This window comes from Zingiber officinale, chromosome 8B (genome assembly GCF_018446385.1).
Source record: "Zingiber officinale cultivar Zhangliang chromosome 8B, Zo_v1.1, whole genome shotgun sequence".
Lineage (NCBI taxonomy): Eukaryota > Viridiplantae > Streptophyta > Magnoliopsida > Zingiberales > Zingiberaceae > Zingiber > Zingiber officinale.
The window spans coordinates 66879562-66903458 of record NC_056001.1 but is presented as its reverse complement, the minus strand read 5'-3'; the positions used below and the strand labels follow the sequence as shown (position 1 = coordinate 66903458).

The 23897-nt window shown below is 35.8% G+C and overlaps 1 protein-coding gene across 2 annotated transcripts; it reads right to left on the bottom strand.

Moving 5' to 3' along the window:
- Positions 1–188: 188 nt before the first annotated feature.
- Positions 189–14965, bottom strand: LOC122015931 (transcriptional corepressor SEUSS-like). Of its 2 annotated transcripts, XM_042573038.1 has the most exons (10): positions 14663–14965; positions 12962–14551; positions 12678–12797; positions 12435–12483; positions 12103–12317; positions 11921–11989; positions 11723–11820; positions 4502–4595; positions 2579–2648; positions 189–1544 (listed from the first exon to the last, which is right to left on the bottom strand). In XM_042573038.1, exons 2-10 carry the CDS (start codon positions 14027–14029, stop codon positions 658–660), a joined length of 2670 nt encoding a protein of 889 aa, XP_042428972.1. In that variant the 5' UTR covers positions 14030–14551; positions 14663–14965; the 3' UTR covers positions 189–657. The 2 variants fall into 2 exon arrangements, with proteins under 2 accessions (XP_042428972.1, XP_042428973.1); XM_042573039.1 differs by having other exon boundaries at positions 12962–14965.
- Positions 14966–23897: the final 8932 nt, after the last annotated feature.

Sequence of the window (23897 nt, the reverse complement as noted above, 5' to 3'; positions counted from 1 at the left end):
AACAAAAAAATCGTGTGAAACATATGCTGACATAATGTTGTTCTTCAATTTATTACATCAAATAACAAAAACACCATATTGTCAGTGACTAAGCATTTTCTTAACTATAAATTCTTTGTTCCAGAATTAGACAATAACTATAAATTCTTCGTAGAATGCTCAAGAACAATTCAAAGACAAATAACACGTGAATTGTAATGTTCATTTCCTGTGAGTTTCAGCAAATCTTTGATTTGAGTGATCATTTTTAGATTTCAACTTTTCACATTGCAACAGTATCACTGTCGATGTTTATACAAATCCTCGAGGGAAAAGGAAAACCACTCTACAACACTTGAAGGCCATCTCGATCTGCAATTTTACGATTTCTCGACCTGCATACCAGGGTTTCCCTCCATGCATCCTCCCAATATGAAATATCCGGCCGATAAAATAGATGTTCTTGGAAGCATAATACGCAGAAGAAAGCATTACTAGTGAAATTAGAAAAAGCATGTAAATGAAACAAGGACGAATATGAGGTTATCTTTAGATGAAATTAGTTGAGAGGCTTCGGAGTGGGATAGACAGGTATATGGCTCTCTCTATCTATGGTGATGTGCAACCCGACTTTTTTTTTTCGTCTACTCGAATTGGAGTTGAATGTTCTGACACCTGCTACGGCGGGGACTTCCAATCAAATTGAAGATTATTGAAGTTGTTAACAGCTCCAAACCTGTCCAGTAGTCGGTTATTAATGTCTTGTGGTTGACAGTTCATAGCTGTTGGATCCTGCTGGAGGTGATTCGTTCCTCCAGCCCTTCCATGCATAGCCATGGCATTATTTGTCATTGTTGCTTGAATCCCACTTGCTACAGAAGGCAGACTAGTCCCACACATGCTTGTAAAGTCACCAACGCCGATAGCTGAGTGATTGGGCATCCCATTTCCGAGCAAGCAATTTGCCCCATTCATGTTTGACGCCATCCCATTGATCGGCTTCACATCATTCCTCAATGAACTGACACCATTAAGTTGTGAAGACATCAACAACTCCTGTAGAATCTGTTGGACAGAGCTCTGTGATTCGTTTGGATCGTTCTCGTGATGTTGTGTTGTTGGCTGTTGCATTGTAGGCAAACTTGCAGGTGAATTAGAGTTCAGGCGAAGCACATTTTGTGACGCATTGGGTTTCATAGAGGAAAATGTTAGGGAATTGGATTGAGATAGAGGTACTGAGTTCGATGGACTGGCAGAAGGATTCGGAATATTAGTTCCTGCATGAGTGCTGCCCAGAGTATCCATTTGGTTTTCTTGGCCGGTGTTCATAGAATTTTGGAGGGCGATAACTGAAGCAGACGATGCTGACGTAGATGAAGCATTAAAGGAGTTATTCATACCGACAGCATCATTATTGACAGCAGAACCCGGCATGCTTGTGGTATGAATAGAGCTCGGATCATTAGGGTTTGAGTTCGGAGTGACGATCTGCATTTGCTCGGATTGTTGGGGCTGCTGAGTTTCTAGCCCTGATGAAGTCCGACGGGGGAAGCTAATCAAGCTCTCTGGCAGACATAAAATAACAAATAAGAGTTAGTTTACTACTATCGTCACAATTAAGGTTTCATAGACACGCTATCGAGAAACTATGCTATCTCGAAACTATCAAGTGAATATGACATAACAGAACATGATCAACGTGTTTTTGTGTTCCGTGTGAAGCTGGAAAAAGCAAAGCGGAGCTATAAAATAGAAGTTGCAAATAGCAGTTTTTCCATACCAAAAGCCATTTTGTTGTTCTTGTTTACCAGATTAAAATCAATATTCTCCTCTGCATATTTTCGCCTCTGAAACTGTAATTTTGATGAAATTTTCAAATATTTTAGGAGGGAAAAGTCGATAATACCATGAAGGAGTTGATATATGCAATCTACCATGCAAAACCTTTGAAATGAAAATTTCTAATGCATTCGAGATCATGAATTTTATTCGTATACCTTCATTAAGCTTTATGCAAGGCTAAATCAAAAGCAATATTCAAAACAGTCAAATCATTTTTTATGACATTCATTAGAGTTTCCTTGATCTTGTTGGTCTCTCACTTTACAACTCATCTAACTACAAAACCTTTTTTTGATTCTAGGGAATGTCTAACATATGACCAAATGATCGCCTTGGAACGTTTTCATGACATCTCAACCTATTCCCTTGTTTTATCATCTATTAGCATTACACCTATTTGCTTTTGAAAAAGAGAATTTTTTAGATTTTATCTATTTTGGCGATCTCAGACAACATTTTACCATTCTCATTGCTATTACCATTCTGCCATTTTTTTAAAAGGCCACATGATCACACAAGCCTCTAAAAGCTCCTCTTCTCCATGTCAACAAGCCACCTTCTACCATGTCAATAGACCCAGAGTATCTAAAACTCACAGAAATTTCAGGTACATCTATCTTAATCAATCCCTATCTTAAAATCTTTAGTTTTGAATTATACTATGAACGAACAACAATAATGAACCACTAGCAGTTGAACATTGTCCAGTGAATTATTATAGAGCAAGATTGAACAAAAAGAACAGCAGAGAGTTTACCCATAGGTCCAGCTCCAGTTTCTTTGCTAAAATCAATCAAATCCTTCATGCTGTTGACCACTTCAGATATCTAACAACCGTCCGAAGTAAAAGATCAGCAACACAATTATGACTGAATATGCTCAGATACCTTGAACAGTAGAATCAAACAAGAAAAATCTAAACAAAAGAAACAAACAAAAAATAAGCTGCAATGCCCTGCCTATTGTGTCCACTTAGAAAAAACAAAAAAAAACAATCAGACTCATGGTGCAGTTGCCAACAATACATGCATGTTCTATCCCAACGATATAAGCAACACAATCAAACTAAAAAATAAGAAAAGAATATGTCTACAACAATTTAGATCAACTTACAAACCTAAAAAGGAAACTAAATATTAAAAAAATGAAATAAAGGATAAGAAAAAAGATCCCCAAAATAAAGTTTAGTAATTCTGTCATTGGAGCTTTGAGGCAATCAAATAGACTTTTGCAATAGTGCACTCAAAGTCATTATGTAATCACCCCAATTCGATAGCTACAAATTCTCGTGTTATTTTTCAGCAGAGTTTTAGATGGTGGTTTGAAGAATGCTTTCCCAGGGAGCTTTTGGCTTACAAAAGCACTCTGGAAGTGTAGAATGCTTGTTAAATATATGCTTAAAAATATAATACAGATAAAAAGATTGCATTATATACAATTAAAACTAGAATTGGATATGATTGTCTTAGGTCGGTCGTTGTCCAGTTTGGTTATGATCAGTCAGTGCTGTAGAATGACCTCCCCTTTCCTAATGGAATGTAACTAAATCATGACAATGGTTCCTCCTCTTCAACCAGAGGGGATTTTGTCAAGTCAATATAATACAAAAACAGGGTATCTGAGACACGCAACACCACCATAGGCTATTGATTCAGATTACTATGCATCCATCATATCAAATATCCTATTATTGGATATGTCATCACAGTAAATTTCAAAAAGATTATTCACTCAAAACTAATAATTTGACATCATAGTAAACAAACACAAACCAATTTAAAATTATTTAAACTTCTAGTTTAAGTTATCATATATACAAATACTGGAATATGACTTGATACAAAAAATACTAGGGTGTTATAAACCTGCAACCCAAGTTCAAATCTGCTATCTTCCGAGTTCCAAGAGCATGTAGATAAGCAAGTTAGCAAACTCATCTCTACTCTCTAGTTAAGGAAACATACTAGTTCAGGAAAGAAAACCTATATCGCATGTGCAATCTAACACATATCCTAGTGCAATGAGAAGAAGCTCAGATTTATTTTAATGAATCCATGGCAAAATGCAGCTTTTCCGTATGAAGTTTTAGATTCTTCACCTCTAGAAGAGATTTTCTAAATAATTTTAATGTGTCTAGGTCATACAGATAAAGGGATGTTTTCACAAGAGATGAATATTGTTTGTATATGACTCATTAAGTACATTTATATAAACATAGACAGACACGCAAAGGCTATGTGCGTTATAAGGCTTATCATTTTATTGCCAACTAGGATTTTTTAGCATAGCCGACCCCACCTAATGGGATAAAGCTCGGTTGTTGTAGGATTTTTTAGCATAAAAAAGAAAAATTATAAAGTGTCATATCTCCATTTATTCATCTGTATATTCTACCACCAATTATAATTTTCCAATTATGTTTTAGTCCTTAAAAATGTAGATCAGCGACTTGTTAGAAAATAAACACATCTTTCTAGTGAGTTTTCAAAATAATAGTACTAATAATCACTTGAGATATCTTTAAACTAAAATAACCAATTGAACTGATGATCAAAATCATATACCAGGATAGGCAAAGATAAATAGAAGTCAGCATGAAAGAATTTAATAAGAAAACTGTTAAAGTATCTCTAAGAAAATATTTTTTTAAAAAAATTTATAAGTGCAAAGCAATCTCTACCTGAAGGCATCGAACATATCTTTTTGTATATCCTAAATCATTTACCAACGGAACTTCCAGAGCCTTGGCAAATTGTCGAGCAGATGTCACAAACCTACCACAAATTTCAGTTGCATTACATAAGAATTATAGGCATATACAAAAACTAAAGCACCACTGCATGTACAGAACTGAAACAATACCCATTTAAAGATCAAAAAACTTCAAGAAGAAACACCCATGCCACTTGCTTACCTTATATAATGAAGATATGCAACTCAGAAACAATAAGCGTGAAACATACACGGCAAAAAAAGCATAGATGTAGTAGAACGATTTTTTTTTCATACAAAAACTCAGGTCAAATCATTCTTACCACTGCAAGGCGCTACCTCTACATTACAATGCGCATTCCACAAATTCATACATAATGTATTAAAAAGTCCCTGACCAGCACATAGTGACAGAAACTTCAGCTTCCATAAGTTTCTCCATTGCCATAATCAGGAAAAGAAATCAGTTATTTAGTTTTAGCTCTTTAAGAAATCCAAAAATTTTAATTTAACTTTCAAAGAAACCATGCTTGTTTACAGTTTCCTGTTAAAATTTCAGCCAGAAATGGCTATAATAGACACTTCGGAACATCCAAGTAAAATCTTCCACATCATTTTCATTAATATAATGCTGCATATATAATCAAGTGAATTTCACTTTTAGCATGTATTTTAAAGCAAACCTTATTTTAAATGTATATCCGCATCTTCACTTTTCCCCCCATTTTTTATGTCGATTTTCGCCATTACCTTCCAGAAATTACATGAAGCAAATACAATGTGGACAAGATAAAATAACCAAGTTGAAATGACATTTAAACATTTTACTGGAATGATTCTATTATTTGCAGCTCATCGAGAGATGCTGATATTCACATAAAAGGGGATGTGAAAGAAAGAAAAAAACACAAGGGACAACAATCATTCAAAAATAGAATTTTAATTACATTATGTGCAATATCTAAACAGGAATGAGGACAACAAAATAAATGTACATATGATAATACAAGTAAAAAAAACAATCCTATGTTGAGTAATCAGTACATTGAATTGTTTGCTATCTATTTTGCTACAGCTGTCTAAATGTAGGACCTAGTTTAAAGTACTGCCTAATATCCAAAAGAAATTAAATGCTACCTGCCCATATAAATTATTTCCAAAATTGAGAAAATAAAAATATTTAAAGTACATCAAAGGTGTGACAAAAAATATTATTTATATGTTTCAATGCTTTGATGAAACATAAGAACAGGATTAAAACCCTGCTTTATATAAACTATTGCAAAGCCATAAAGGCACAAAAGAAGGTACAAAAATGGAATTAAGATATTATGATAACATGATATCGTGGTAAGATGAGAAAGAAACCAGAGTAAAAAAGAAGAGGAAATTAGGCTGATTTTGTTACCCCTCAAATTGAAGATATTGCAATGCATAAAGTTTGCACATTAACACAATAAAAGATGATAGAGACCCATGGATGCGGATGTTATAGGTGCCCAATTGTCATTCGATGCATGCAAGGTGAAACAGCCCACTTGACCCAAAATATGATTTAAACGTTAAACAAAAATGACAGTTTGTCTATAGCCTTTCACTGGAGTGCAGAGACATCAGAATAGCTCAATGTCATATATGTTAATTTGTTAACAACATAATGACAAGAGATTCACTACAGTTAGTTAAGGGATGTCATTAACTGTAACATAGAGATGCAAACGTGAGAATTTAATGACAACATAGAATGTTATAACAGAATAGCAAGCAGTACTTCAGTTTGAGAAGCCTGAGTAAGAAAATGAAGAAAAGATCTGAATCAATGAAGCTGGCAGTGAAGAGACTAAAGTCGATGGACAGCTGAAAATGAGGAAGTGCGATGTTGAGAAGTGTTTAGATGGATGTCAAAGATCAAAGCTCATTGGAGAAGATCAAGTCCAAAATGGTCTTCCCTGAGATGTCGGAATGAATTGTCAAGGTAGAGATAAATTGCTGAGGTGCAGAAGAAGAGCTCGTTGACCACGATCACAAGGGTGACAATGGGGAAGCCTTTGGACAAGGTTTCAACAGGATGATAGCAGCAACTTGGAAGAGACAATATTGTAATGTCAGCACTGATTTGTGGGCTCCAGCATCGAGAAGAAGATGAAAACATGAAATGCATACCCGAAAAGAGCAACCAATGCCAAGACATAGATGTGGAGAGGACAGGCCATATTTGCAAGATTAAACTTGTGGCTTCCTCCCTCAAATAAGAAGTCAAGCACTGAATGAAAATGCCAAAAATAACTTTGGTGAATTTTGGAAACCATAAATCATATCAAATTGTCAATCGTAAAGTCTAAATAAAAAATTATAAAACCTCAAGAAAAGAATTCTACTTCATTTAAAATAATTGGAAGGAAGTTAATGTTGATCCATATCTAACATTGATGGCAATGCACACGCTATTGTTCATCTAATTCCACTAAAATGAAAATGAAATAAGCAATAAAAAAAGTTCATCGGCAAATGCTTTCACATATAAAAAAAGGTAAATTGGAAGACAACTTTACTATGACATTCCTTTTCAGTCACCATCAACTTTGCGCTCATTGTCACTTTGCATATTGATGTAACAAGACTTATTCTTCTCAGTATTTATTAGGTGTCGTGTCCACCTTGGCTCTTGTCAACTCAGTCACCCTGTGATATATTAGGTTTAATTTATTTCCTAATCTTATTTTTTTAGATTTAACTTTAGTGAGTTTTGTTTCTTTTTAGAATTGTATAAAATAAGATTTGTGTGGAATTGTATTGAATTGAACCAAACCATTTACAATTCTTTTCACTCCTGATCATATGCATGGACCTCATTGTTCACATGTAAATCATAATGTATTGTATAATATGAATCATGATCATATGATTCTAAGAATTGTACCAATAAGAGTATCATAGTTATGATATCATGTACATTTTAGTAATTCAATGATACATGATGTACGATTAAAGTGTTATGCAAGTGATTTATAGAATCAATATCAATATAGGGATCAGTTGGACCAAAAATCTTAATATTGATCATATCAAATTGGTAGGATCAACAAGCTTGACTTGAAAATGCTAAATTCAAAATGAAAAATACACAAGAAAAGTTTTGTTTGGTGTCTAATAATAAAAAAATATAAAAGCTAAGTATTTGTGTGTTATTATTACATAATCATAATATATAACTAAAATACAAAATTTAACTATTTGCACGTTTACTAATATTTAATATTATAGTCCAGTATATAAATATCTATTATCAACACCAATGAGTTTTAAATATGTAATAATAAATACCATAATACAAGTTAAATGTTGTTTAATATTCAACCATTTCTGCAATGACACTATTAATATGGATATTAAATTATTTCAATAAGCTTGCACCATGTCTTTCTTATTAGTACATGAAAGCATACTAAGTTAATAATACCTAACCCTCAATATTGTATTATTTAACAAGTATTGTTGATGACAAGTAATATTTAATACATACTATTTACAACAATTGGATGTTTTGACCCATTTGCATTCTATATATACAATGAGTATTTAGTCCATGTCCAATTATAGTGCTGCAACGTCATACATGGAAAAATTATATTCCAATTTTCTTGTTACCTTAGTTTACAAAATTAAGATACACCTGTCTACTATATTACTGCACTACTTTAGCACTTTAAACTGTTTTTACCTTGTTAGTTCGACCTGGACATGTGTGTCCTGATAAATCTCATTTTCGCAATCAAGCTACCCCCATTAATCTCTCTATTAAAAACAAGATATCCCTTTCATCTCTCTCAATTGCAATTCTTGTACTATCCAGCAGTCACATTCAATTTCTAAGCAGAATATCACCAATGCAGTGACAAAACATTAGCCCGTATTTCTACTTCTTCCTTTTTCCAATTCATTCTCCATTTCCCATCCAAGGAAATTATCATAATCAACAAAAATCAATTGTCTCACTGAAATTTGAATGGTTATTACCCAATATGCTTCAGGTTTATCTTGTTCCAAGCTTCTCCCAACTGTTCCATACATATTCTGCTTGTTGTATAATTTCTTTGTACATAGCACATTGGGTTCTGCTTGATAGACACAACTTGTCCAATTCAGATCTGGATTGGCCGAATTTGAAAACTATGGTCATAGTGGAAATGAACATAAATGAAAATAAAGAATTGTCCAGGAAATAGTAAGATATCATGCTGAATCGAGACAAAATCCAAATAATCAGATAGTTAATTAAGACGATAATCCATTTCCTTAATTACAGGCATCAACACAAAAGCTCATTATTTTACTAGGGTAATTAAAGTAACAAAACAGGCAAGTTCCACATGATGTAATAAAGTACCATAATGCAAGGACCAAGAAACCTTCAAAAGTATCATACAAAGCAAAAATGGAAAGATCAGTAACATGAATTTATAATTTAAGTCATTATTTTGTCTCTCCACGTGTTCGCTTCGATAAGACAAGATGTGCAATGACAGAGATGGAGGTTTCCTATCTTAAACTTTTCTCCTCCCTTCACCCACAGCCTACATCTATCATTCTCCCAGTTGCTCCCTTCCCCTCCTCACTTCATCCCAACAACCTCCAGTAGTCAGCAGCTTGGGTTCTTCCATCTTGTGTTCCACATCCTATTGCAGGCAGGAAAATGGCAGCATGCCACAGTGTGCTCTTGCCGAGTATCAGGTGATTGAGGTGACGCTGTGACGGGTTGTGCAAAGTGACATGTGTGGATGACAATTGTAGATAGGGAGATAGGGTGGCATCATGAGTGAGCACGAAAGCAAGCTGGTAGTTAAGAGAGGCATGTGGCCATATACCCATTTGTCATTATAGGGCAATGGTCTTCATCCCAACAACCTGCAGTAGCCAGCAGCTTGGGTTCTTCCATCTTGGGTTCCTGACATCCTATTGCAGGCAGGAAAATGGCAGAGCGCCAGTGTGCTCTTGCTGACTACCAGGTGATTGAGGTGATGGGTTGTGCAAAGTGACATGTGTGCATGACAATTGTAGATAGGGAGATAGGGTGACATCATGAGTGAGCACGAAAGCAAGCTGGTAGTTAAGAGAGGCATGTGGCCATATACCCATTGTCATTATAGGGCAATGGTCATAGTTATTTTCCCCATGGAAGTAGTGCATCTATTTACCTTTCTTCTTCTGGTTTCAATATTGAAAGTATTTGGCGCAACAAAAGAATAAAAGGATTATAAGGATGAAACCATAATGACAATATGCCTAGGCCCTCATAATCATATCTAACGATGAGATTGAATAGAGATGCAATCATTGACGGCACCCAAATCAGACCCATAAAGACCATGAAATGCCTAAAGCGCTCCTCTAGTTTAGCTTCACTTCCTGTTTGAGATGGCACCAAATATAAAGCAGAAGATATGAGAGAGATTGATTGATGAAGGAATTTGGCAAGATGTGGACTCACTGGCGAAATGTGAATGATGCTCACATGGTGAGGTTGTTGTGGTCTTGAGAGATCCCAGAGGGGGATAGGAGATGAAGAAAGTGGCAACGATGACAGTATACGCTACCTAGAGGTAGTAGACGATGAAGCTTTGCCACTGTTGAAGGCACAGAAAACAGAGGAGGTCAGTCCCATGGTACATGTATGTTAGTTAGTAACCGGAACTCAATTAACTGTTAGAATTTTCCCTGGAGCTGTACAACGATGACAAAGATCGTAAGGATTTAATTGATCTGGAAATAGACATTTCAAGGCAAGGGTCTTAAATCTTAATCGTGGGAAGATGAAAGATCATCTGAAAATAGAGACATGATGAAGATGAGGGATTAGAATTTATTTATTATGGACAGGAAAGAGCAGTGTTTTGAAAACCGGGCCAAGATCAAATTGGTAACTCTATCAGGTTGATAGTTCAAAAAGTCAAATTTGTTGAACAAATGAACTCGATAATGATGTAATATATATAATTTGTACCTTTCAATTGTATATATAATTAATAAGTACATTAGAAAATAATTGACCGATCAAAAGGTCAACTCAGAAATTGGCATCAAAACATAAATTATACTTTTATTTGTTATAACTATTTTAAGAATTTAATAAAAATTATTACAAATCAATGAAAAATATTATAAAATATATAGATATTTATCTACTTCCATTTGTATTTCAGTTTTGTACTTAATTTTGGAAATAATAATTGCCGGTAGTAAGAAGGCCATTTTTTGGATTCTTTTTCCAGTTTATATTTTCCACTTTGTTAGAATTCAAACAAGCTTTTCTATAATCTAGGATGCAATCTTAGATAGAACATTGCTCTTTCTACATTCCTAGTTGGTCAGGCACAAACCAACTTAGAATAGTTAGTTAGAATTGGATCAAATCTTCACTGTTGGTTAGCATACTTGAATCTAGTTTTAGTGCCTAAGCAACCCATATCGCTTTGTACATTTATGATTACCACATACATATTTAACTTGTTTGACAATAGTACGCACTGTTTAGAGAAGTTGACAACATAAGATGGTTGTGTAAAGGAATTAACATTCTCCTGCTGAATAGTTTGAACACTCGATGTTAGTATATGTTGTCAGCATTTGATCTAACCATCATGATTGATCACATTTTGTTATAGACTAAATATTGAAAAAAAATATGTTTGAAATTTAGGATGTAATAGGTATATTAACATATTTATCATGCCATTGATGTATACATATGGAATTTTATGGTTTTCACTTATATTAAATTGGTTTGTTATCCGCCAACACACAGGCAGATAGTTAATCTTAGAAATTCCTACATAACATACTTGCCATCAAATCATCTATGTGGCTGGCTCAGTTTCCTGATTTACCTCTCTATAGATGGTTGTGTAGCCGGCCATGTGGGGGCACCCGGGGTCGGTGTATGACCTTTTGCAGAAATCTATGTGGCTAGAGTTATAAAATACTAGGTAATATTGACAAAATATAAAAATCATATATACCCAATATAAATTATTCTGAAAACATACCCATATGCAACATATGTCAAAGGCAAGAAGCCAAAGTCCATTGGTTTACTAGGATATGACAGTGAGAACAGGAAGAATCCAGATAGTTTGCTAAACAAAAAAACAAAGGCAAGATATTTAAGTCTGAAACATGAGAATGGACATACGAATTGCAAGTGTTTTGTGCATCCTGTGTAGATAGGCTTGATGATGCACTTTGAGTTGCAGCCTGATACCTTTGTACCATGCTACCAAGTTGACTAACCTGCCCAGCGAGATGTAAAAAATTAACTTGAACAAGTAAAAATAGATGACAAGCATAAAATATTCAGGCTTAGATTAAAGACAAATGGTAACCTCTATACCTGAGGAATGATAACCCTTCGAGGAATGAGCTCTTCATGGCGCCTAGCACAGAACTCCCATGAAGATATCTAATCAAAGAATATAAATAAAAAGGTGTTTATCGATACATAGCATCATCCAGGAAATATTTTAGCAGTGTCTAGTTGAATAAATAGTACTACAATCATTTACAAATATTCACCTTTAGGTCAGGATTAAAAACAATTCGTAGTTGTCCATCACGCACTACTCGTAGTTGTTCAAAGACACTCTCCTGAGTTGCCTTGGCATAATCCAATACAATTTGACCTGAAGCATTCTGATACTCACGTGGCATATCAACATACAAAAGTTCCTCTAAGGTGCCACTAGCATACTTTATCTGGAAGAGCCTTGGTAAAACCTCGACAGTAGTTTCTGCAAATCGAATATATAAAACAATAAGCACGGGCCTTAAACTGGCATTTCAAGAAGCCATTCTGATGACATCTAGAACAGCCTACATCAAAATCCAAATCAAAACATCTAACTTACCAAATCCGCGTCCTGGCTTATGGTTACATATTTCACAATGCCACGCATCCTACAGATTTCAGTCAACAAAGCTTGGTTAAAGAACAATAAAATGATTAAAAAATTGAAAATGTTCGTGCTATAAAATTTTATGCTCAGAATAACCATATGATCAATCATTGAACAGAAAGTTATTAGTGAACATATATAAAGCTGAAGTCAACTTTTAAAAAAACAAAATACATATAAATACAGGCTAATTACCTGTGGAAAAACACCAGTAGTTTGACGACCAGTTCCATAAAGAGAGACACACCAACGCTTCTTCGCATCAGGAGCAAAGAACTCGGCTATAAATTTTCTCCAAAACTCAATGTTGTTGTCCTGCATTACAGTTAGGATGTAAATCATATTGATACAGGGGTGGTCTAAACTTTAGGTTGCTGATCAAGGAGTAAACACATTCGGAGCACTGCCATGTCAGAAGGGAAAAGGAACAAGGGCATGGTAGGCTCACAAAGGTTGTGGCAAACAAAAGTTAAGCTTACGTGTGGTCGATGCTGCTGATGGTACATGTACTGGGTTAGTCTCCGAGCACACATCCCTGGTTCATACATTGTTGGTTTCATTGCAGTTCTAGTTGGAAGATTCTGCTGGAGAAGCTGCTGTTGCAATTGGCTTCGTTGCTGAGAGAGGTTCTTAACAATTTGTTGTTGTTGTTGTTGTTGTTGTTGCTGCTGCTGCTGCTGCTGCTGCTGTTGCTGTTGCTGCCGCTGCTGTTGTTGCTGTTTCTGCAACTGCAAAATCCTTTGTTGCTGCAAGTAATTCATTTGTGCAGCTGCTGCAGCAACCTGAGTGTTCTGCCTTGATAGCTGCAAAATCTGCTGCTGCTGCTGATGTTGCAGAAACATTGATGTATCTGAATGTTGATTTTCCATTTTAACAGTGCCTAAGCTTCTCAGGGATTGTAATTGTTGCGGCTCCATTTTTACTGCACCAATGCCACATAATGTCTGTAATTGTTGTGATGGCCCAATCTGATTATTAGGTCCCATTTGAGGCTCCAACTTAACAGGCCCCATCTGTGGTTCCATCTTAACAGGCACCATGTGACCCACATTACTCAATCCTCCCCGAAGAAGCTGCTGCTGATTTTGAGGAAGAGAGATCTGCTGCTGGAAATTCTGCATTGCATCCATTTTAGTCTGCGGTTGATTTGCACCAAGTTGGTTGGTTGAAAGGTTTTGGAAACATTGTTGTTGTCCCTGTCCTTGACCTGACGAAGATGTGAATGGCATAGGATTAAGCTCGGCTGAGCCAACTGTATCAACAGCACCAAATCCAGCACGCTGCTGGAGACTCGTTGGTGCTGAAGAAAGTCCACCAATAGGCCCTCCATTCCCGAATGAATTGCTAAGTGGTGGGATATTTGTTACATTACCAAGCAAGCTGTTACTGTTTAACTGGGTCCGAGGGGAGACCAGAGAAGAGAAAGGAGGCTGAGATGGGACTGAAGCTGACTGGGATCCTCCAAGCAAGCCAGAATTTGATCGGAGAAGGGAGGGGTTAACAGACTGAGCCCCGCCAATGGAATTCGAAGACCCTGGTGGCACCATGGCTTAAGATGCCAAACGGAGCCTTAAAAATGATGCTTAAATCGGGACGATTCTACAGATTTCACACTGCAGATGTGTAAACGAAGAAGGAGAGGAAACGACCTTCGCTTCAAACATATGGCAAGACGATGAATTCCAAGTGGTGGAAGAGCCAAGGTAAATGGATTAGTCCATTCAACTAACTCCCGAACAAGCGAATCTTATACAAAGAAATATAAACTAAAATCCACCAAATCTTTCCTCGCTATCCAAGCCAAAAATAGCAACCCGAAAGGAAGAGAAACCAGTGATTATCCAAATGCCCAAAGAAAAAAAAAATCAAACCAACGTGGAAACAAGGCTAGATCTTTCTTCAGGAATGAAAACTAAGGATCACCAAAGCAGCTGAATATCTGATCTTTCCTCGCCTGCGACTTCCCTCACGCTAATCTTTCCCACTTCGCCCGCTGCAACCTGCAGTCGAATCGCAACACCGACTCCGACAACGAAGACATCGCAACGCCAGTCCAGAAAGTGACACCTCTACGCAGTGAACCAAAAAGGAGCCAACTTTTTCAATGATCCGACGAGAAAAAAGGAAGAGCGAGAAACAACGAGGATATCGTGCGAGAAACCGAGTTCCGAATCCCTTACCAAACAAGATTGAAGGGAAAGTCTCTCCCTTTTCCCACCTCGTCTTGCGTCTACTTCCCGACTTTAGGGTTTGTCTTAAATGCGATTATAAACGCTCCGTCCGGTTTCAAGTGAGAGGAACGGAGAGACAGAGAGGAGGAAGGATCTGCTCGTGTTCCAGCGGACGTCAGAGATCTCTTGGATTCGATTAATCCTCCCTCGGCACCATTTTGCTTCTTTCTTTTATCTTCCCCTGCTTCATCCTTTCCTCACCATGTGTTAGTCAACAGCTGCAGCCGCTTCATGTCATCTGAATGGCATGCCATGTTATGCACATGGACATGGCCGCCATAGCCATCCGATGATCAAAACCATGGATGATGAGGAGCCACGCATATGTGCCGTGTGCGGTAGCCAAACGGCCGTCTGCACTCTGCCGTTTGCAAACTCATTCGATGGGCTCGTTTGCAAACGGATTCGACGGTGAGGGACAGTCGCATAGATATTAAATGCGAACGCGTGCACGGTGTAATATAACGAGAAGAGTTCCACTATTTGATTACAGAAGTTTTCGATCTGCCCTACGAATTTGTTGAAAATTTCATTTCGTCTTTTAATTTAAACCAGTATCATTCGCACTTAAGAGTGAACAGTTTTAATAATTAAATTGACTTGAATTCATTTTTTTTAACGGATAGAATCGACCCAGCTTTACGATGAAAATAGGAGAAACCGAACGATGATGACAACACCAATCCATTTTTATCCTATTAAATATGATTAGTTATATACATCCTTTTATATTATTAAATTTTTATTTTATTTTATCATCATTTATATTTAAATAAATTTTATATTTTATTATTTTTAATCAAATTTTTTTTATTTTCCTCTTCCTCGTTCGATATATGTGTTTATCGTAACTTCACATAGGAGTGATCGCGGATCGAGTTAGTTCAGTTATTAGGGTAAAAAATTATCCGGCCCTATTAAATCAAATAATACAATATCAGGACCTACATCCGACCCTATATCTGACAGTTATTATATATCAGATATCTGACGGATTATCAATTATTTGGATATCCGACCCTATATCCAATGAAATATAAAATATAAATATAAAACAACAAAAAAAATCAAATATTTTAAAATGATAATAGACATTACTCATTACACGTTGTAGCAGCTAATCGTCAGTAGCTGCTACAACATGTAGCAGCTTATCGACAGTAGTTACTACAACGTGTAGCAATTTATCGATAGTAGTTGCTATAAGTAGGGGTGATCGCGGATCGGGTTGGTTCGGTTATTGTGATAAAAAAATATCCGGCCCTACTAGATCAGATAATGCAATATCGGGACCCTACATCCGGCCCTATATCTGGCAGATTTTTTTTCGGTTCGGTTTGGGTCGATATAAGCGGGTTGGTCGGTTTGGCGGGTTGACTGCTCACCCCTAGTTTCACATCACTTAACTGAAGTATTTATTGGTTATCTAAATACATGTGACATGTGACATGTCAGCTTGTATTATCTTAAATGTATCCCTCGGAGTTTTCTTTCAATAGATGCAACTTCGATTTTCTCTCTAATGCTCTCATTTTTTATTTTATCCATCTTCATATGTCCACACATTCATCTCAACATTCAGCTCCATATAATATAGCAGATATAACTATGATTTTGTAGAACTTTCCTTTAAGTTTTAGAGGTGTTTTACGGTCGCAAAAAACACTCGACGCGCTCCTCTATTTCAATCATCCTACTTATATTCTAAATAAAATATCTCTCTCAATCTCTCCATCATTTTGTAAAAATGATCCTAAATATTTAAAACTATTGGTTCCGGACAACTCGACATCTCCTATCTTAACAATTATCTCATTACGTCTAATATTACTAAACTTAAATTCATATATTCTGTATTTATTCTACTAAGCCTAAAATATTCCCATCATAGTGTTTCCCGCCAAGATTCTTGTTTAACATTTACTCCTTCAAGTGTCTCATCTACCGAAATAATATCATCTGCAAATAACATGCATCACGGTACTGTGTCTTGAATGCATGCAGTGAGTTCGTCCATAATTAGTGTAAAAAAGATAGGAAGCTAAAGTAGATTCTTGATGCAACCATATTTTTATTAGAAATTATTCAGTTATTTTACCTGAAGTATTTACTCTGGTCGTTACATCCTCGTGCATATTCTTAATTAGCTTAATATATATTACAGTAACATCTCATTTTTCTAGAATTCTCCATATAATTTCTCTTAGAACTGTATCATAAGATTTTTCTAAGTCAATGAATACCATATGTAGATCTTATTTTTGCTCTCAATATTTTTTAATTAATTATCTAAGAAGATGTATGACTTCCATTGTTGACCGTCTAAGTATGAACCCAAATCGATTTTCGGTCACCGAGGTTTCTTTCCTTAATTATTTTTGTATTACTTTTTTTCTAAAATTTTATGGTATAACTCATTAGTTTAATAGCTATATAGCTTACATAATTTTATATGTCTCCTTTGTTCTTGTATAAGAGAACTAGACTACTTATCTTACATTGATCAGATATTTTTTCCATTTTTAATATAATGTTAAATAAATTTATAAGTCATTAAATATCTTGTTTCCCTAGACACTTCCATACCTCTATCGGAATATCATCTGGTCCAATGGCTTTTCCATTATGTATCCTATTTAAAACTTGTTTTACTTCTAAGGTTTGAATTCTACGATAAAAATTTAAAATTCTATACTTATTTGACCTACTTAAATTATCTAAGTTAAGTTAGTCACTTAACCCTTTATTAAAAAGTTGATGAAAATATTTCTTCCACCGCTCTTTTATTTCTCCATTGTTTACTAGTACCCTAGTACATTCATCTTTAATATATTTTATTTGGATAAGATATCTTGTCTTCCTTTCTCTCACTTTAGTTATTTTATAAATGACTATTTTTTCCTCTTTTATATCTAATTTTTTATATAATCGTTTAAAATTTCATTCACTACTTTTTTTAACTTTTTTCTGGGCTATTGTATATTTTTAAGTTTTCCTTCTTCTTACAAATATATAATTCCTTATAAACTATTTGTTTTCCTTCATTTTCTCTTATACTTTCTTATTCCACCATCAAGATTCCTTACTTAGTGGTGTATGTCCTTTTGACTCGAGTATATTCTTAACTACTATTTTCAACTTTGATATCATCTTATCTCATGTCGTATTAGAGTCACCGTATATTTCATCTAATGCTTATACTCCTACTTTCTCCTTAAATATATTTTATTTCTCGTCATTTAAATTCCACACTTAATTTTAGGAGTCATATATTTTTTTCCTATTGATATTATGTTTAAGGCATATACCCAACACTACTAACCTATATTGGGTAGTTAAGTTTTTCTCCAAGGATGACCTTACATCTTTACAAATCTTTATATTCTTCACATAATCATAAGAAAGTCGATTTGCGATTTATTATTTTCACTTTTAAACGTAATTAAGTGTTTTTGTCTTTTCTTAAAAAAACATATTATCTAATATAAGGTTATATGCTATCGCAAAATCAAATATAATTTTTCCTTCCTCATTTCTCATTTCAAATATTTTTTTTTTCACTCTGACATGCTCATTTAAATCATCTCCTATTAAAATCATTTCTTTTAACATAATGTTTTATAATATTTCATCTAAGTTATCTCAAAACCTTGATTTGATAGCTTCATATAATTCTACTTAACATATACACTAATTATGTTTATAGTTTTTTTCGCCACTAATATCTTAATAACTATAATTTTTATGTCATTCTCTACCTACTCTTACAACTTCATCGTTTAACAAACTATCTACAATAATACTCATTTCATTTCTTGATCTACTATTTCTTATGTACCTAACTTAAAACTCGAGTTCTCTATTATCTTTACATTATTGCCTATCTATTTTGTCTCTTGCATACATAAAATACTAATTTTCTCCTAATCATCTTATCTATTAGCTCTATTGATTTACCAATGAGAGTTCCTATAAACGTTTCAAATTTTAAATTATTAGTTTTTCTATAATATTTATTCTTATCTAACCTATGGTGTGAAACATTTTGCCTATTTAACACTACACTCAAATTCTTCTGGAGATGTAGCAATTCTTGCCAATATGTTACAGTCTGACCCTGTAACATGAACTCTTGTATATTTAGTTCTATACCTGAGTTCTGAATATGTAGCGGTCTTTTCCGAGACGTTACAGTAGAATCTTGTAACACGTTCATTTAAAAAAAAATAACTTAACATTAGTATAATAATTTAATGAATTTATTCATTTAATATTTACCATAATTAAAATAAATTTAACACATAAAAAAATAATTAAAATTTTAATCATCAATAAATTAATCTCTTACATCATTCGAATCTGAGTGTTAAACATTCTCAGTTCGAAATCAATCCATCAACTGAGTGTTAACTAGTCAATTGATAAGATGTAACAGGACAACGATCTTGGAAAGGTAATAAGTCGGAGTAAAGTAACAAGGTCAATGAATTTAAACAAAGTCAAGGCGACATGCACAAATAATAAACTTTAAAAAGCAACGAGAGTGCTAGAAAGGGATCATAATTATAAAAAGAATGTATAAATGATATCAATAACTAAAGTAAGACAAATAAAAGTACAGATATGATAAAATTAAGAGTGACGAGATTATAAACTTATAGTCTAAAATGAGATTGAAGTGGGTCCAAAAATATTAATCATTTAGATGAGTTTTCATCAATATTTTTTAATTTATTTTGATAATTAATAAAAAAAACTTTTAAAGGATCAGATGAACTTCTTTAAAATTAGTATTAAATATATGTGAATAATAAAAAAATGGAAGAGACATAAAGTTTTATTGTGAATAAAATTTTAATCCCATATTAAAATTTAAAGATATATAAGTTGATTTATATTGATTCATATGTATTAATAATGTGAACGTATACATAGGAAGAGACTCTCTCTCACACATGAGTACGCAGAGGGTGCAAATTCATGGTCCAAATTTATACTGAACCAAGTTGACTCGTGTGTCGGCTCGTCCTATCGCTTGGGTCATAAATTCATGGTCCGAATTTGTACTGAACCAAGTTGACTCGTGTGAGGGCATGATCTGCGTGCGTCGAATATTGAACCAGTTGTGGAATAACCTATTTTACCACATAAACCTTTAGGGTATGTTTGGTTCAAGTTATCATGTATAACCTTGGTTATGTGATTACCAGGTAATCACATAACCAAGATTATGCGGAATAAAACATAACCAAACAACGCGTGCGTCGAATATTGAACCAATTGTGGAATAATCTATTTTACCACATAAACCTTTAGGGTGCGTTTGATTCAAGTTTTTATATATGACCTTGGTTATATGATCACCAAGTAATCCGATAACCAAGGTTATGGGGAATAAAAAGTTAATCCTAATATTGTTTGGTTCAACCTAGGTAATGTTATAATCTAATTTTATATTTACCATATTACCCTTATCAATTACATGATTAATTTTTTAGAATAAATTTAATTAAATTAATAATAATTATTAATATTATATTAATTAATAACTTGATAATATATATAATAAATAAGTATAATTGATTTATAATTTTTAAAATTTAAAATAAATCTATATATATTTTAAAATATAATTAAAATAATTTACATATGTGATTAAATTTTTAATTCTTTTTTATGTTACTGTACTTCTCCCTCCTGCCCCTTTTTTCGTATCGACATCTTCTTCCACACAAGTCGTCGGCGCACCGACTCCTTTACGGACCTCCGGCACAATCTGCGCATCGTCTCTGTCCAGGCGATGGCTGACCTCAGCCGTCGTTGCTTCACAGTCACCGCTTGCTCGCCATCGTCGCCGCCACCTGCTCGCTGTCGCCGTTGCTCCGCTATCGCCATCGTTGCTCACTGTCGCCTCCTTCTTGCTGCCGACGGGCCGCCTCCTCCGCGAACCTCCGACGTTGCCACCTGCTCGCCGTCGCTGTCCAGGTGATGGCTGGTCTTAGCCGTTCTTCATAGTCACCGCCTGCTCACCATCGCCGCTGCCACTTGCTTGCCGTCGTCGTTGCTCCGCTATCGCCATCGTTGCTCACTGACGCCTCCTTCTTGCCGCCGACGGGCCGCCTCCTCCGCGAACCTCCGATGTTGCCACCTGCTCGCCGTCGCTGTCCAGGTGATGGTTGGTCTTAGCCGTTCTTCACAGTCACCGCCTGCTCACCATCGCCACTGCCACCTGCTCGCCATCGCCGTTGCTTCGCAGTCGCCGTCGTTGCTCACTGTCGCCTCCTTCTTGCCATCACCGCCATTGCTAGTCGTCGTCGTTGGCCCCAGTCACTGTCGTTGCCCCCATAGAGACCGCTGCTCCTACTCACCACCTGCTAGTGTTGTTAAAAGAAGAATTTATCTCTTTTAAGTGTCACAGGGTAATTTTGGGGAAAAAATATTGATAACCCCGGAATCGTGGAAAACCTAAGGTTTCTAAGGTTTTCTGATTCCGGATTATATTCCCTTATTGCTAACGTGGCAGGAATATTACATTATCCGGAATCATTCATTACTTAAATCAAACAAGGGTATCCTTGATAACCTATCAAGGTTATCATTGATAACCCCCAACCAAACACGCGTTTTACAACTCAGCAAATAATGATCATTAAATGATTATGAATGTTACCTATTGGTCTGAGGTGAATCTGTTTCAAGGAAACTGCGACCCTCGTAGGCCTTGGTCTATTCGTTCGCTCGGCTCGTTCTATCGCTCGGGCGACACTGTTCACATACTGCTTTTCCAAGCCGCCTGCTCGACTTCTCTTCATGCCCATCCTACCGTTCGCTCGTTTATCCACTCTGCCTGATTTGCTACACAACGCAGTCGGCTATACTGCCCGCTCGACCTTTTTGTCTGTTCGATCAATCCGCGCTTAGCACTTGACAGAAATCAACTCACGCTCGCAGCCTGAGATTATCAGCTCAAGTCATCTCGACAGATAAGTTGAGTTTAATTCAGTATACTTTAAATTCGGCTAATTCTCAAGTATCTTTGGTAGATTGTTTGTCAAACAATTAGTCGGTTCAAAAAGTTAGATATTTAGATTATAAAAAAAAATATTTTTGCCCTTGGTAGTTCTCTATGTGATTAATTAGGTATCTAAATGTCGATCATAGGATAAGAGTTTGAATTTTGATAAAGTCAAAGAAAAAAATCCTCTCCGTACTGGCCAACTATAACTTCCTAATTTACCTTCTTATAAATAATCGTGGAGATCACTGTGATGCCGTTAGGATGGAGAATTCTATCTTTTACTATCATAAATATTTAAAAGCTGAATTTCAACTGCAATACACTACAGAAATTTTGTTTATTAATGGAATAATAATTCTAAAAATGTTAACAATTTACGTGCTTTTTAATTTATACTGGTTGCTTATATACATTTTTACAGGGTGAATCCGTCGCTTTTAGAATTAATCGGTTATAAGAAAGTTGGATAAAAAAACCTTAAAAGAAATCGGTTTCTAAAGAATGATAAATATAACAATATATAGAGATAGTGTCCATCCAACTTTGAACAAATGGAATTTGACATGGAATCATAAATTTTATTTCTAATGCTTTAATAAGTTAAATAAAAAGATAAGTCCTTGAAACTAACATTTTAGAGTTTTTCAAATCCATTAAACATAATTTAAGTTAAATCAGGGGTCAAAGTGATTATTTGTTCTCTTTTTTAATTCGTGTATCCTTTTGACGACGTTAGCGTTATCAGTCAGGCGCCGTCAAGCTAGAAGAGACAACGACATTTATTATTCTTTATTGGACAGTTATAATTTATTTAAATTATGATTTTGGAAATTACACGTCGGATTTTGTCAGCGATGAATTGATGTAAATATATATCTTTCTGTATCTTAACGAGGTGGGGGCAACCGGAGGATGTCATTATAATTTTCAAGACATCGATAGGGCATGAATCAAATATTTATAAATAACTCAAATATTTATAAATAACTTTAGTGTTAGATTTAATAAAAATTTATTTATGTTGATGTACATAAAATTAATTAAATTATAATAATCCATTAAATTAAATAAATAAGTTTCAACGTATATTATTTAGTTTATTAATATTTATGAATAATATTTGATCCTGTCTGAGAGTAAGTTGACGGACATTGGGAGGTGACACTCATGCTGACTGGATGTTGGATGAAGACGACGTGGACCTCCAACGAGCTGAGCCTACAACCACAAGTCGTTAGTACCAAGCCAAGGAGGGGTTCCCCGGCGATGGTCCTCTGATGCTTAAGTCAGTCACCGGCGATAAGCAAATGAAGAATGAAGTAGAGAGAAAGGAGCAGTAGCGTAATTGTAGCTACAGTAGTGAACATACCTTCGTCGAAGCCTGGGGGTCCTTATATAGGGCTACAGGGAGGCGCGTGCACACTTCCCGAGGTGTGTGCGCTTCTCAAAGCATATCTGGAAAAGACGTGTCAGAAAAGTGTATCTGACGTCATACCCGAACATCCCTAGCATATCCCTGACGTGACAGTGAAAGCTTCCACCGTACGATTCTCTGCCCGATCATGCCGCCGACCATGCAGCCCATCGGTGATACTGGTCCCTAGGAAGATATCGCCAACCGCTCCTCTTGTCTGTTACTGGGTCGAGCGAGAGAGCCGCTCGGCCAACTTGTCGTCTGGGTGATACAATAGTCGGGTCAAGTATCCGCTCGGTCGATGACTTGCTACTCGGTTCAGTCCTGCCAAGCGAGGGAACCCTATCTGCCGGGTCGAGCCTGCCTCCACTACTTAGTCGAGCGGGGCAGCCCCTCGGCCTTCGTCCCTCCCTGCTTCGAGCTTTATGAGCGTCAGAAGCTCGGTTTTTGACAGAGCTGTCGAAGTGTTGGACCGACTACTCTTTCTGCTGATCGGGAAGGTAGTTCACCCGATCGGACACCTGCCTAGGACTTTGACCTCCTGCCGGGCGGACCCCACCTTACGACCGGATCACATGCCTCCCCTCAAGTCTAGTCGAAGGAGGATGCAAGTCTGACTGACTGGATAAGTAGTCTGGTGACCGATTGGCCGATCGACCATGGATAGGTTGGACCCCGATCGGCCTGTGTAAAACTGATCTTTCTTTGCCGATCGGCGTTTTGAGCCTTTGTACTTGGACATTCTTTTCTCA